Here is a 16732-nt window from a genome sequence, read left to right as displayed (position 1 = left end):
CCCCCCCCCCCCCAGTTCACTCTTGAGGACATTAATTTTAACTGAAGGGTTTATAAAAGTACAGCTGATTGAACTCTGCGATATGCTTTAAATCATCTCTGGATTACTTATAATAACCAATACAGTGTAAGTGCACGGAAATAGTTGTTACACTGTTCCATTAATGGAATAATGAGAAAGTCTGCAGATACATCTTTTTTTTCCAAGTACTTTTGGTCTGAGATTCATTGCATTTTCAAATTCAAAACCACAGCTGTGGGGACTGACTGTGCTGTCTTATGTGCTTATAGCATATTCTCTTCATGCAAGGTTCTGAGCTGGCTGCAGCAGTGGTTACGATAAGGAAGGGATTTGGATCTTGATTACACTTGAGTAGATTTATCGTCTAAGCAGATTTATTTTTCTAAGATAGGATGCCTAAGTGTCCTCAGATAGGTTCAGATAAAGCAGTGATCTTCCTTACAAAGAAGGGAACGCTTCATGGAGGAGGTGACATTTGACCCTGGACTTGCAAATATCTAGGATCTGGGCAAGAGGGATGAGTCTCTCCTCCGCGGGGCACCAAAAGAGGGACGTAAATCCCCAGAGACCATTCGATAGAGGTTTATGACATTCTCGCCCTGGCTCCGGAGTTGACAATCTCAACTGTAAACAGCTGTCGGGTCAGGGAAGAGTATTCTCCTCCCCAAATCTTAAGTCTCAGCCTCACACCCTCCTCTTTTTGGGACGGGTTGAGCCGGCCCTGCCGCCTTCCCCAGGGTGCTGCCAGAGAGGGCGTTTCAGCGCCGCACTGTCTGGCCACGGTGGGCACTGTCTGGCTTGACGAAGGGTGCGGCTCTTTGTGCTTCACGTCCCTCAGGCCTGGGCTGGGTGCGGTGACCCCACGAGGCTCTTATCCATCCCACTGCTCCTCCAGGGCCGTCCAAACTCCAGATTTAGGTCGGTGCTTCGGAGAGCAGTGCGGGAGCTGCACCACCCCGCCGGGCATCCAGCCCTGAACTCTATTTTGCTGCTCCCTGCCGTGCATTTAACACAGGCGGATGCCGCCTGACGGGGTACGCACCCCTTCCTTTCCTTGCCACGCAAAGGAGTGGGTGGAGACTCCAGGATGAACGCCCTCCCAAGCGGCTATGCGCATGGGTAGCCCCGCCCAGTTCCCCGCCCACTCCCTACCGCCCCGCCCTCCTATCCCGGGCTCCGCCGCTAGGGGTGGCGGCTGCGGCTCCGGCCTGATTGTCACGGCGCGGTTGCTTTGAGGGCGCAGCAGCCCTACCGAGTGAGGCCGGCGTGAGGCCAGAGGGTGGGAAAGCGGCCGGCGGCGGAGGGCGGCGCCGGAGGAGGGCGGCGCGCGGTGACTCATCCCTCTGGAAGATCAGACACGCTCGCCGAGCTCGCCCGCGCCGCCGCTCCTCAACCGGGAGGCGTCTGCCCGCCCGCACCGCCCGCCCGCTCCGAGCTCCCGGCCCGGCCGCGGCGCAGAAAGTTTTCCCGGGCTCACGGCCTGCGGGAAGCGGAGCGGGCACGGCTGGGAGGCGGTCGCCGCGCGGGCCCGCCGAGTGCATGGTGTCGGGCGCCCGGGCCGCGCGTCAGGAGGACCCGGGGCGGGGCCGGGCTGAGCCCAGCTCCTGAGCCTCTGTCCAGCTGCGCCCCGAAGCCGTCTTCCCTTGGGACCGCTGCGGGGGTCGCGCTCCAGCGCCATGTCCCGGCTGCTGCCGCTGCTGGGGAGCCGGACGGCGCGCAGCCTGAGGCCCGGCCCTGCCGCCGCGCCCCGCCCGCCGTCCTGGTGCTGCTGCGGCCGGGGACTGCTGGCGCTCGGGGTCCCCGGCGGTCCCCGACTTCTGGGCACACACCCCAAGAAGGAGCCCATGGAGGCGCTGAACACGGCGCAGGGCGCGCGCGACTTCATCTACAGCCTGCACTCCACGGAGAGGAGCTGCTTGCTCAAAGAGCTGCACCGCTTCGAGTCCATTGCCATAGCACAAGGTAAGCGGGTGGGGCCGCCCGGGAAGACCTACTTCTCAGACCCCTGTCGCCTCCCCACACTCTGCCCCGCGCCTGGCACGGCCGAAAGGGGAAACTTTCCACCTCCCAAGTGTCCCCAAGACAGGACACGAGCGGATCGTGCCAGGCAGTTAGGGCCGAGCTTGGCTGGTGCCTCCCCTGGCCGTGGAATTTCGGAGCTTCATCCTGAAATGCCAGCTGACTCTCAGGGTTGTGTTTTAGTTTGTCCTGTGCCTCCTCTCTCCAGCCCTCCATTCCCTAAGCCTTTGGTGTCTTCCTGAGAACGTGTACCCATGCAGGTGGCATGCCCTGCCTGGTCTAAGAAAGTGCCAGGAACTGGGCAGGCAGCCGGAAACTTTCTTGAAGGTGTGTGGATGTCCCCTCCCAAGATGCTCTTGGTTTGTATATTGCTTCTCACATTTGGTTGTGAAATGGCCCAAGGAAATCTTTTCCTGGGAAGTGGAAAGATTGTATCGAGCCAGCAACTGAGTGTGTACTGGAAGCCTGGAGATTCAAATTGAACTCCAGAGTTTGTTTCCTTGGAGTTTGAAAGGATGAAGTGAGTTTTTGGGTGGTTGAGGCTAAGAAATCTGTGACTTGAAAATGAAAAGCACACTTCTACTTAAAAATAATTGGAAAAGGATGAAAGGAAAGCTATTTTTAAACAGACATGTTAAGATAGGATATTTTTAAGACAAGTGCGGAATGTGGTAGGTCAGAATTTGCGTGTACGTGAAAAGGCATTAAAAAGATGCAAAGACTACAATGGATTCAGTCTTTAAAGTGTTTGGTTTTGTTTTTTGTTTTTGTTTTTCTTGCTATGTAAATTCTGTTGCATACACAAAAACACAGCTACTCTTTTATGTGACATTTGGATGTGTTAGGAAGTTTTTAAATAGTTGAAGTTGGTAATATAAAGTATTATGTAAACATTCCGTAAGTTCTGAAGTATAGAACACTTCAGCACTGATTCGGAAAGTGGCTTTCAGGCATCTTGAAAGGTTGCGTTTGGCCTGTGCACGAGAGGAAAGCAAGCTCTTTCCTGATATTAGTATGACTTACCTTTACAACTTAAGAAACTTTTTATTGGTTGTATCCTTTACTACTCTGATTTTTTTTTTTTTCCAGTTTAGGGGATTGTGAGTCACTATAAAGTAATGGATAATTTCAGGCATTGCTTACCCACAACACTTTTTACAGGAAAATGCAGTATTCCAATCAATTCAGTTAGTAAATCACAACATTACAGAAATTCATAACTGAAAACTAGCATACCTTTAGTCTATGTGTGGCTTAAAAATACTCAAATTCTGAAATGGTTCTCTTTGAAAGCAATATAGACAGACGTATCTTAGAAAGTCAGTTTGTGTCGCTCAGGTGAGGCTATAAACATCACTTTCCCTTTTCTAAATCTAAGTCTTGGAAATTCTACATTGTCAACATGGTATAAGATTGGAGGATCCTTTGAATATAATTTTATAGCAGTTATTGAAACGCACGTTTTACAATATCAATACCTGACTTGCTAAATTTTATCTATTTTGCACATACCAGCAGAGTATTGGGTAGGAGTGTTACATTTTCTAATGAAGACAGTATTTTAAAATCTAAGATGGTTTAGCTATCCTTGGAAGGACCTCAAACCTCAAGTCCATGGAGGTCATTAGCATCCATAAAACTTAAGGATCTAAATTATTTGAGGAAGCCATTGGTCATTTAAATGTATTTGTTCAGGGGAAAAAAAAAAGAGAGGTAAATATATAGGAAACAATTTGGTGGTTTAATGTCTCCCCTTTATAAGCTAAAGCACTTCAAAGTTTGGACATCTGTCTTTGTTGATGCTTCTGGCTAGCTTCCAAGTCAGTGACACTTAGAGGTGCTGCTGCATTAGTTTTTAGCGTGCCTTGGTGCTCACTTAAGTTTTATCACCAGTCACGTAGTTAAGGGAATAACTAGACTTGGTATATTACCTTGTTCACCAATTACATAAGGTAAAAGGACCTCACTGCGCTGGGAATTCATGTCCCTCATACATACTATTCTGAAATCAGTGGGTTTGTTTGTTTTAAATGAAAACCTCTCACGTTTTCTTTACCCTTTTCAGCATTCTTGTCCCTCTTCTTCTTCTTCTGATCCTTTAATCACTTATTTGTGTGTGAGCATGTTACTGCATGCTTTGTAAGGGTTAGAGAACAACATGTGGGGGTTGTCTGGTCTTTCCTGCCAACACATTGGACCCAGATCATCAAACTCAGGCCCTTAGGCTTGGCAACAAGCGCCTCACTTAGCGGGCCATGTCATCCATCTTAATTCTGTAAACTACCAACTAATGCACTAAATGTAGAGTACTAACTATACTTTCTAATGACATGTTGTCCCTGGGAAAGGGCTGGTTCTTACTATAGGGAGCCTGTGTGACCTTGGAAAGGTGCTCAAGGTCATCCCGGGCAGCATTCTGGCTTTGATCAAACAGTACAGAAAGAAAAAAAAATCATCTCTGCTTTGAAATGGGTCATAAGATCTGCTGAAATGTGGCACTCAGGTCTTATCTTTCTCATGTGTCTATCAGTAGGACTGTGGTAGAGTTTGTGACAAGATATCACTCTAGAATCAGTTTATAACAGATGAGGCAGACCTTGTGGGATATCTTATCTGAGTGAATTGGGTTGTTTCGGTTTTAAAATTACGAACTGATTTTTCCTTTCCAATCTGAAGACAGAGGTTATGTTACACTCTTACCTGCTCACCTTGTTTTCTCTTGCAGAGGTAGCAGGCATTCCATTGACAGTAGGGGTTGGCTCTGTCAAAAGCAGAGCTGATGTATGACGTCGGTACAGTTGCCTGTTAGCATCAGCCAAGATTTTTAAAGCAAATTCTTTCCTCCTCATTTTTGCAACTAACATTCCTGTTTATAATTTTTTTCAAAGCCTTTAAAAGTACATTTTGCTTTTGAAACAAGACAGTATTAGTTGTTACCTGTTATAATAAAACAGGTTATCGCAAACACACAGAAACACAGAATAAGCACCACACCGTTTCTAGTGTCCCCAAGCCCTGGATCCACACTCATTTGGGTATTTCTTATTCATAGTCTCTCATGATATTGAAATCAAGCTTTTGGCTTTCTGATGTCTTGGCTGTGGCTGGAAGGAGTTCTAGAAGCCCGTCTTTTATGATACAGGCTTAGAGGTAACATCTCTTGTTTGCAGTGGTGCCTTGTAGGAGGCTCCTACATAAGTGTGTGACTGTTGCATCAGAGATTGAGAGCCACTGATGTCATTTTGGAGGCTGATTGCCGTACTTACTAAGGTTTAATGAACAGTTACTGTAGAGTTATGTAAGATAAGAGCTGGTTTTGGAGGAGATATCATAAGAGATGAGAATTGAAAAAAGCTTCTTAGGAAATATATATTGTCATATATATTCAAAACTTAAAAAAAAACAATTTTACATATGGCAAATAAGATATATCAAGGCGAAGTTACCTGGCAGAGGCGATAGCATGATCAAGTAGGTGGTTTTCCTAAGGTGAGGCTCATCTGTGGCACTCAGGGCGTGCTGCCTCCTTTGATTTCCCCATGTGGGGCAAACTTTGTGTCGTTTGTGGTAGTGAGGGGCTGTGTTCACACTTTAAAGAGATTATTTCCAGGGGAATCGTGCAGTTTTTCTGTTAGCAGCAGATCCCTTAGCTTTCATCTTTTTTGTCTGCTTCTCTGTGTAAACAGTAGCTATGTAATTTTACAATGTGTTTTTGCTACTGATGCACTCCATATTACTTTTATAGTTCTAAACTGTAATGTCTTCCATCCTCCCCACTTGGGACTGTTTATTTAAGGTAGGATAAAGCACTCTGTTTGGAGTACTTGGCAAGTAGCCCAAAGGGTCTTAGACAGAATGAAAGTCTGGCAGCTGTTGGGTTGGACATCTGTAGGGTCCAACCATGACCAAGTGTTGTCATGGAGATCACTCTACTACAGATCATGTACCTTTAAAAGCTCTTTCCCTATTCTCCACAGCTTACAGAGTAAGAAGCAGTTGTGCCCACCTCTTAGCCTCTGGGGTGGATAAGGATGATCTCAGCTTTTGCTCAAAGAGGAAAACATTTCCTATGCCAATTAACATGAATAAAAACATTTCAGTGCCTTAGCTGAGATTATAAAAGTGGAATAAGGGAGGGTTAGCCCCAACTGGCTCAGCCAGAGGGGAGCCAGCATAGCTTCACCAGAGGGTCTGAGAAGGGTACTCACAGATTTCTGGGCCCAGCTAGAACTGCTGACCCAGGCAGATACAGGTTTCCTCAGTAACAGTGACTGTGACATTTCAGAATGGCTGTAATATTTAGGTAATAGGTCAGAGTTCCTAGAAAAAAATGTTCCCAGAGAGGTAAGAGAAGCTGTAAAACTTTGTTATCAGTTTCCTATTGCTGCTTTAACAAATTTAGTAACCACTCAGTGCTTAAAACAACATAACACTAGAGTTTTGGCAACTCAGGGTCCAAAATGAGTCTTAAAGGCGCTTGTCAACAGGCCCTGTCCTTCTGGAGTCTCAGGGGAGAATGTGTTCCTTGCTTCTTCGAGCTTTTAGCATTCCTTGGCTCTTGGCCTCTTCGCTTGAATCTCTGCTTCAGTTGTTGCTTTATCTTCTTTCCCCTTGACCTTTTGCTTCCCCCTTGTAAGGACTCTTGTGACTACATTTAGTTTCCATGAGCAATAGTCATGCCCTGGAAAAACCTTATGGCACATACCACAGTACAAAGCTTGTGATAATGTCTAGGACTCAGTGAGATAATTCAGGATAATTTCTCTCAAAATCTTAAGTCACATTTGTGAAGTCCCTTTGCTGTATAGGTAGCATACTCAAAGGGTAGAGGATAAGGCTGTGGACATCTTTGAAGGCCCAGATCCAGCTTCCTACCAACTTGTTAGGACCTAGTCTTGGAAGCCCACACTGTCATCTTTGTTTCCTGCTATTGATCAGGAGAGTAAGTCACTAGGGCTATTCTAGATTTAAGGAAAGAGAAATCACGAGAGAGCATGTTATGTGCATGATCATGTCTAATAATTATAGTTTTTTAATCTGTATATTTTCTGTTGAAGGTTTTGCAGATTATTATGTTAATTTTTATAAGGGTATGGGGCACTGTTTGGAACATTTGCTACTCTACCAGGTGGTAGAACAGTGACTCTTTAGACACTGAGGTGTACAGCATCCCTCTGTCTTTATCAGGATTTTTCACTCTCTAGGTGTCAGCATTTTGGGCTGGGAAATCCTTTGTTGAGGGGCTGTTCCCCTCATAGGCTATCGAACAGCATTTCTATCCTGCACCTACCATTTGCTGGCAGCACCCTTGCAAGCTTTCCTAGTTGTGTTGGCCAAAATGTCTCTAACTGTAGCAACATGTTTCTTGGATGGTTGAGAACGTGGGACCACATGGAGAGGCTTATCAAAGTCTCCTGGCTGAGAGGCGTCATGTATAGGGAATGTTGAAACTGTTTCTTCAGCTGTTGGGGCCTGTCTCTGCTCACCATCTGCAGCCCCCACCCACCCTCTGCAATGTTTGTTTTCCGTGCGTTTGTGTCTTGATGAGGACAGAGGATAACTCCTGATCTATCTATCCACCGACCCGTCTATCTGAACTTTACCAATAACTGTTTTCCGGTTGCGTTGTTTCTTCACTACTAAATTCTAAACACAATAAAGTTAGAAAATACAGCTTTCAAATAAATCAGACATTGTCCTGGTTTAATTTACCACTTTCCATCCAGCAGTCACTTCTTCTTTCTTAAGCAGCAGTTGTGGCATGCACATTTTTAATAAGGAAATTTGTGGGTGGGAAAGTTGGAGTAAGTCATTTATGGGCTCATGAAGAAGGTTGGCTGGAGCTGAAAGAAACTGGGTGATCCTGAACGTTGGGTATGGCCCGATATTAAATCATTATTAGAAGAGATTCAGTTTTTCTAAAAATAGTGATGTTTGCATAATCACGTTCTTGCCGGCTTTCCTGTGGCGTGCCTGCTTATAAAATCACTGGAACAAATAGAGACCAAATCCCTGCGCGCAGATTTTATTAGCATCTTGCTCAAGTCAGTTGAATTAATTAGTATGCAGCTTTATAGGACTCCAGTCTTGTCTCTGTCTTATTGCTTCATGTCTTTTCTAAGTTAAGGCACACAGTCATGTAAGAAGTCGTTACAGGTTAAAATCACCTTAATCTGGTTAATGTGAGGCTCTTGTAAAGAGATTTTGTAGGGAAACTGAAACGTTTATTCTGCTTGCTTTTAATGTCGTATTTCCTTCTCTGTCTTAGAGAAGATGTGAGTGTGCTTATAACGTACCTTGCACCAAATGCCACAGTCCTTCTATGCTGTATTTTGGTACAGCGATTTTATCCGAGGTTACTTCTATTTGTAGACTCACTAGTCATTACACCAAATGCCCGCAGAGCACAGCTGTTTTAGGTGGCATCTCTATAGACTGTCACAGTGAGAATGAGGTATGTCGGCCTCAGCCTGCTCTCCACCTCCCTCCAGAGCTCTCACACATTCAGCTCTGCTCTCACATTCCTGGTGGCTCCTTCCTGCTCTGTGAGGAGAAGTGCACCTTGGCATTTCTGCTACTGTGTCTAAGGCACGATACTCTGCTGTTTGTTACTATCCACAGTGCTTACAATTTAATTTTCTTTTACTCACAAAACAAAGCCTTGGGTCACTTCACTCCACTCCCAGGAGGTTTAATCTTGACCGACACTTCAAGGACCAATCCTCTTTTCTGCTAGCTGCTGACATCCATCACATGGCTATAGATCCAGCCTCAGCTTTGTCAGTGAAACTCTTTCTTGCAAGTATCTGGGTTGTGGCTGGATTACCATTGTTCTAAATACCAAAAAAAGTAGTGGTGAGGGGGACTACTTTTTATGGATCTTTAAGTTGCAGAGGAATTTAAGTTTGAATGATGTTCTTGGCTTAGTCCAGATTTCCCACTATTCCTTCTGAATTTTAGGATGAACTATTTAGCATGGTAAAAAAAAGTCTAGAATCTAAAAGTATCAGTAACTTCTGAGTTTTAGCTGTGTGCTGTTGCTGTCTGTTGTGCTGTTGTAAGCACGTCGTCACAGCTGCTCCGTAGGTTATTGGGTGCTTGCTGGATGCCGTACATACCAAACTGACTCTTCATATACTTCTCTCATCTACTAGTCTTGGAAGATGTCACATTCTATAGATTAAGAAACAGAGGCTAAGGGTACTTTGCCCAAGATCTTAGAAGCTACATGTCATATTTGAGTTATAACTCAGCCTGTCTAACTTTGAAAGTTCAATTCTTAACTCTTTTTTAAAAAAAAAAAATTTTGTATTGGCATAAATATCCAAATAGCAAATGGAAAAACCAAAACCAGAAACAAATGTGCTAGTATCATTTCTGTGTGTGTTTGCTTGCTTGTGTTTTTTGAGGTAGATTGCCTCAAACTCACCATCCTTCTGCCTCCTAAGTGCTGCTGGTATTGTAGGCCTGCAGTACCATATCCAGCAGGTAACATTGTAGGCCTGCAGTACCATATCCAGCTGGTAACATTGTAGGCCTGCAGTACCATATCCAGCTGGTAACATTGTAGGCCTGCAGTACCATATCCAGCTGGTAACATTGTAAGTAACATATTCTAGTCTGTCTTCTGTATATTACTTTACACCATTACTTTGTCAGTAGGGGACCTCAAGGTGCATAATAGTTAATAAGATTGTATAGAAGTTTGGAAAAGTAAGGAAAGTAGTATTTGAGTTCATTCATAGCTTTCTGTATATTGGATGCCTGTGAGATAATTTTGGAGAACTATTCAGTAGTTAGTTGGGTGTCGGGACACTGGGGATCCAGGGGAGTCTTCAAGCTTGAGCATCTGACTCACATAGGTAATAACAGAGGCAGGCAGAGTGAGGGGAGTCAAAGGGGAAGCTCCTCGAGCAGTGGTTCTCAACCCTCCTAACGCTGCGGCCCTTTAATACAGCTCCTCATGTGTGCCGACCCCCAACCATGACATTATTCTGCTGCTACTTTATAAGTGTAATCTTGCTGTTGTTACGAATTGTAATGTAAATGTCTGATATGCAACCCCCAAAGGGGTCATGACCCACAGGCTGAGGACCACTGTCTTAGAAGGTTTTTTTCTGAAAAACATCAACACCTGGACAGGGTGAAGAAGAAAACCAGAATTAGATGGTGATGACTATCTAGAGAGAGATGGAAAGTCGTAGTGATGTGTTCTGGATAGCTGATATGTTCGTAGTAGCGAAGAGAGCATTTCAAAAGAGAGTGAGCTGGCAATGCAAGTGGTGAGAGGGGCACTCTGGGTGGAACATCCTTTGGCTTCCAGCACGGAGCAGTCACAAGCAGTTTCTGATGTGGCCATGTGGGGAGTAGCCTGATTTAGTTGGCTGATAAGGAAATATAGATAAGGAAGGGCTTAATTCTGTAAAGGGAACTTGGGATATGGAAAGGAGCTACAGGGCTACATTTTACCTGATCTTCTCTGTGCTCTTGTAAATTCATTAATTAATATGCTAATTTCCACAGGTGGTTCAGGTAGAATTCTTGTTCATCACAGTCATGATTCCCAATCTATGTTTAGATAGCTCTGCTTTCTTTTCCTCTACCCTTTTCTGACCCTCAACTTACTTGCAGATTTGAAGATAACATTCTTCTTGTGCTGTATTTTGAAACATGGCTTCACAGCAGGATGATACTTAGACATTATTTTTTTTCCTGTAGCCAACAACAGAAGTGACCTTGCAGGCCCATGCTTACAGGGCTATCTTCCATTGCTGTAATCTCAGAAGCCTACTCTGTGCTTTCTACAGGTTTCAAGCCAACTGGATCGTAATTCAGATTTTCATGACGAAAACCTTAAATTTTATATGTAAACAAATCACACTCTTTCTGGCAGCATTCTGTTTCTACATGTGTGGGCCATTTAGCAGGTAGGATCTGTTCCTTGTGAGAAACTTGAAGGCAGAGTGGAGATTGCCAGCGTTTACATGCACCATATGTAGATAAGGCGAGCAGAGTCTAGTATGTATTTAGGTGGTCTGTGGTGTCTGTGTTCCTAGGAAGACAAGGAAGGTGGGAACGTACGTGCTGAACTGGGACATGTACTTGTGGCTGTGGAAGATACAAGAATGTGTTAGAGAATGGAAGCACTCAAGACCAGAGCCCATTAGCATCCTGATTTCACATCCTCAGCCACTGGCACTGTGCCTGTGTGCCTTGCACATTCCTTAATAGTTCTAGGTGCTTGTGGTCCAAGGATGGCAGTGACCAACGTTAGCATTTCAGGGCCAGCTGGGTTTTGTGAGTCCTGTTTCTGTCACAGCCTGCCACCTTGTCTAGTGGGGCTTTTATTGTGATTTTCCTGTTTTCCTGCAACTATTTTATTTTACTTTTCTTACAAGGAAATTAAGCAGGCAATGAAAAACTTTTTCAATGAAAATGCTTAAGAGGGGCCAGAGAGATGGCTCAGGAGTTGTACACTGTACACTGGCTGCTGTTCCAGGGCTAGCACCCACTTAGCAGCTCACAGGTCTCAGGGTGCAAGTCTCAGGGTACCCAACACCCTCTTCTGGCCTCTGTGGGTAGTGCATATACACGGTGCACAAATTTACACATACAGGCAATACACTCATGCACATACATTTAAAAGGAGGGGAAAACCTAACTGAGGGCCAGGGGAACTTCTCTCCTCTTCTTCCTCTTGAGATATCTCTTCCTTCCCATTGCCCATGCCCCCATCAAAATCATTTCTACACTATAGTGGGCAAACATATTTGGTATTAAAATACCTCTCATGTTACATACTGGACATATTACTTGCAGCTTTGGGGTCAAGAAATATGTCTGCTTAGTTTTAGAGCATAATTGTTCTTAAATATTTACCTCCCATGATCCCTTTTTTTCTGCCTGAGAAGTCTTTATAGGTTCTTGGGGATATAGATGTATGACATAGATATACAAATTAGCATTCTATTCATGAATAGACATGTTAACTTATTTTAACCTAAATCTTGGCTGCATATTTGTTACTGAACAGGGCATCTTCTATTATTCAAAGTTTCACTGCCATGAATTGTGCTCCATATAAATAAATACAAAGTACAAAATGGCAGAAGTGCGTTTAGGGCCATTTCAGACATTGTTGGAAATTCTGTTTTGGTAATGAAAATCAAACCACTTAAAGTGACCGCTTTGAAAAATTAAGCGCTCTAACAATGTAATCTCCACATACTGATTTGATAAATTAAAAAAAATATGCCGAGGAATGACAAGAGTGAAATATTGCCTTTGTTTTCTGAAGTTAAACCATTCTGTTTCTCTTAAGGGCAGAACACTTTCTGTGGGTAGTTGAAGCATAAATAGTTCATAAATAGTTTTTTGTTTGTTTTTTATAAATAGTAGTCTTAATTTGAGCCAAGGTCTTTCAAGCCTTGTTTGTTGGTCTTGAGTGGTAGTCAGAACCAAGGTACTACACATCTGGGTGAGCATGGAGAGACACTTTGGGTTCATTGTGTATAATGTGGGGTAGAAATCTTTAAGGAGCCTCGGGCAGAAACACCCAGTCTAAGTGTCTCTGTACTCCGGTCAGCCGTCACGCTGCCTCTCCTTGCTCCTCATTTGTTCTAGCTGGGCTCTTGGTGGTGTAAGGTTGCATGTATCTCAGGTAAACAACTGCTAATGTCTCCTCTGCCCTTGCAGGCTCTCGATGAGGTTCCAGTTGCTTGCCCAGCGACTACAGTTCTCTTAGAGGCCTGAAAGGAGCTTTGGATTTGAATTGACTTTGGAAGTGTTTATTGTAAAGGTGAATAATGTTCCTTGGAACTCTCTGTGTTTCAGTGGAAAGTAGACTGGGTTTAGCAATGTTCACTATACATACATTACCTGGAAATATAGAATAAATGAAGACTCCATGTCCCGAAATTTAAAGGCACTTCCTCGGGGATTTCTATGTTAAAGATTCGGGAATTATATATTAAGTAACAAAGGTTAGAGCTTTTTATTCATTTATTTTAAGGTAGAGAATTGAAACTATGCAGATTGTAAACTATGCAGATAGGTACATTTGAGTGGAGAATATAAACAAATGTGATCATGAAGATATAAGATGTGGAGTGTTTTGCAAAATGGTAGAAATTTATATTTGGATGTATGAATGATCTTATATTTAAAAAATATTATCCTAGAAAGTTTTTCTCTGTTTCAGAGGGGCTTGCTTTGTAAAGACAGTAGAAAAAAGGTATCCCGTTTATATGTTTTTTTGTAAGCACTCTTGAGAAATGAACATTGTGTAACAAATGCCACATAAAAATGCTGTGCCCATGTCAGCATCCATGTATTGGATAGATACCATGTCCTGCTGTAGTGGATGCCTGAGACAGGCAATGTTACTAAAAGATAAAACTTACTAAGGTCAGAGTTTGGGCAGAGTCTAAACAGCCTAGCTGTTCAAGCTCTGCCCCTGCCTCTTGGCTACATTCCCTTCATGGTGCAGATGGACAGCAGCATAGCAGGTGTGTGAAAGTCAGTGGTAGACCAGAAGAGGTACAAGAGGAGAAGTCTCTAATCAGAAAGTCAGGGGCAGGGGAGGGAGGATGTGCGTGAGAGGCTGACAGACCCTGGGTCTCATAGGTTTCCATAATTCCTTTCTAGGGCATATCCCCAATGACCAAGGCACCACTCAGAGTCTTGTAAAGGTTCTGTCTACTGTGGGCACAGTGCACCTCTACAGGCCAGTCAGGTCACACTCACACCATTACAGTGATAAACTGTGTATACCATGGTGGTTCTGAGATAGGACAGTGCCCTGCTGACAGCATCACTGTTGAAGCACATTCTGATGTTTGCACAACTAAAATCTCCTGACAGCATTTTTCTCAGATGCATCCCTATTCAATGATGCATGGCTGGATTGCTTTTTATTCATTTTCTTTTATATTATATTATTGTCTAGCACACACTCTCCAATGAAGTATTTCCTCAGCGCATGCCTCCAGGCACAGATCTTTTTCATTTGCTTTTTAAAATGCTGGTCTCCTCGTGTGCTTTCTGCACATATTTTTGATTACTTAGAATTTTTTGGTACAATCTCATATTTACAGACTTCTAAGTATTGTTCAATAAACATTTTTTCCCCTTTGACTCATTAAAAAATGAGTTTTTGGGATAAAGTCCTATTATCTCAGTTACAGGTTACAGTTCCTTGGGAAGCAGTCTGTGAGACAAAGATACACAGGCAAGAAGTATATTGGGTAATGTTGCTGCAGTATTGTTCATTACAATGAGAGTACTTTGGTGTGCATTTCCTACAAACAGGAACACTTTTTCTGGAGGAACGGAGGAATTGGAGAAAGGCTAACCAAAACTAAGGATGTATGAAGAAATTTTATGAAACCTACTAGTTTGAAAGCTAATTAAAAGTAGAATTAAAAGAAAAAAAAAGGCATTTGAGCAAAGGTACCCCTCCAGCCAACAGTGTGAACAGTGAACAGGGTGAGCAGTGTTCTGTACAATCAGAGAGACCCCAGGGCCATCCATATGATATAGGCTATTGCCACTGTTTGTGTTATGTTACCCACCACAGCTAGGTTGTTGCTGAAGACACCACACTGGTTGTAGGACTTGATGAAATCAATCTTGAACTGACCGAGAAACTGTCTCCTTACTGGCTAGCTTTCCCAGAGCTAGAAGGTGCTGTGCAGGCTTCTGGAAGAGAACAGACATTAGCCATCTTACCAGTACTAGATCCTGCATGCTGCAATACTGACTGCCAGGCATGATGGTACAATAAAGGCAAGACAGTGTGTGGAACAATCCACTCCTTGATTGGATCTGAGGCCTGCTCCACAGGACTGAAGACAGTGCTGGTACTGAAAACACTGTGAAAACTCAAGGCCCAAGGGAAGAACCTATTGATACTGTTTTGCTAAGTGGCCATGTTGTCCAACTTCTTTCTAATATTTATGTTTATATGTGCTGCTTCTAGTCTTAGTTGAAGAGGCGTCTTATTGTATCAGGTAGTGGTTAATGCAGATATAGGTAACTAACTGTTCAAAGTGCTGAGAGTAAGTGAACGAGTGGTCAGCAGGTGTCCTCAAGGTCCAGGGAACAGTGCTGAAGAGGGAGTGCAAAGGATATCCCAGACATAGGAGGGAGCAGGGCTGTGAAATGCTGTCCTCTGGACATGACATCATAGCAGTTGCACAGATGACTTCACAAGATCAAGCCGGTTAAAACTTCCAGCATGGAAGGAGGGAAGACTCCCAAGGTGTCCCCTCTAGCTGAGGCTTTATTAGTCGTTTCTGACTGCTGAGGAAGGGAGCATCAGTTTTGGGGTGGGGTGCTGGGAGTCTGCTCACGCCTTCCACACTCACAGGCACATGGGCGGCACTGTTGGACCCAGCCAGTTGTAAACTGAGGACAGGACGAGCCGAGGGACAGGGAGGGAGGGGTGGCTGTGAATAAGATACATTGTATACATGTATGGACACTTTAAAGGCTTTTAAATTAAAGAACATTGTCCTATATGGCCATATCATCCCATGAGTTCATTACTGCTCCTTCCTTTCAAGACGCTTTTAAGGCTTCAGCAGTTATCCACTACTTTTGTAGAGTGAAAAGACTTAGATGAGTAACTCAATATGTTTACTTGTAACGTTTGTGGGGCTTCCTCAGATCTGTTAGTTACATAACCTTCACACTTTGTGGTATTATTCTCAAAGTGAACAGTTAGTGAACAAAGAGAGGTGTGTGTGTGTGTGTGTCTGTGTGTCTGTGTGTGTCTGTATATTGTAAAGAATTTGTAATTAACCTAGTACTACATGGTACATTTTAATTTTCTTACTTTCTGCATTTATCTGTAGCTCTATCCTCTGGTGGATAGGTACCTGATTCCTACTGTTCATAATCTAGTCATTTTCTAGTCACTGATTCTGTTTGTCACCAGTGTACGACCACCAGATGCCTTCCTGTGTGAATGTTCTTTCACTTTAGTTTGGGCACTGACACCCAGAACCACAGTGCCTTCCACTCTACCACATGGAAGGAAGCCTTTCTCATCCAGAGTGGACTTCAATGCCTTGTTTTGGACTGACCCCCCCCCCCCGACCCCCCATGTATTTCTCCTTACCCTGCTCCAGCTGTGAAACCCTGTTGTATAGCATACAACATAACAGTCTTTTGCATAACATCTACCTAACCTAGTCTCCTCATGGCTTTTGGACTGTGTTTTGTGAGAAGAAATGGCTCCCCCCTTCTCCTCCTACCTGCTTAAAATCCACAGTGCTTTAAGGCTAAGCCCAAAGCCTTTCTTCGGTGGAATCCTGTCCTCTCTTAGGAGCGCAGTTCTTCCTGTTGGAAAAGCACATTGTGTATTTCTGCTCTCTGCTGACTCCATTCATATAACTCTTTGGTATCAGGGGTGATTTTCTATAAGTTCTTTTCTAAGGTTTTGTTTTCTAGTCATAAGTCAAATCTATGGTCAAACTGCCTATATTTTTAAATGCAAGGTTCACCAGATGAACTTCCTTCTTTGTAGTTTAGTAAGTCCTAGGCTGATCATTGAATGATAGTAAAATTGAATAATTTAAAAAGAAAACATTTAGCCGGGCGTGGTGGCGCACGCCTTTAATCCCAGCACTTGGGAGGCAGAGGCAGGCGGATTTCTGAGTTCGAGGCCAGCCTGGTCTACAAAGTGAGT

At 43.9% G+C, this 16732-nt stretch overlaps 1 protein-coding gene and 1 non-coding gene across 3 annotated transcripts in view; both read left to right on the top strand.

Moving 5' to 3' along the window:
* The first annotated feature begins 1223 nt into the window (after positions 1 to 1223).
* The window catches only part of Tmem65 (transmembrane protein 65), a 40712-nt gene continuing 25203 nt past the window's right edge, over positions 1224 to 16732 (top strand). The window contains exon 1 of one of the 2 annotated variants that reach the window (XM_021183609.2): positions 1224 to 1983. In XM_021183609.2, the coding sequence (XP_021039268.1) occupies positions 1698 to 1983 (286 nt within the window). In that variant the 5' untranslated portion in view covers positions 1224 to 1697. The remainder of the gene's footprint in view (positions 1984 to 16732) is intronic. The other variant, XM_029469720.1, reaches the window with a different exon arrangement.
* Positions 5479 to 5635, top strand: LOC115029456. Its single transcript, XR_003835032.1, has one exon. It is a non-coding gene; the product is annotated as a U1 spliceosomal RNA (small nuclear RNA).

This window comes from Mus caroli, chromosome 15 (assembly GCF_900094665.2).
Source record: "Mus caroli chromosome 15, CAROLI_EIJ_v1.1, whole genome shotgun sequence".
Taxonomy (NCBI): domain Eukaryota; kingdom Metazoa; phylum Chordata; class Mammalia; order Rodentia; family Muridae; genus Mus; species Mus caroli.
This window is presented reverse-complemented; position numbering and strand designations above follow the sequence as displayed.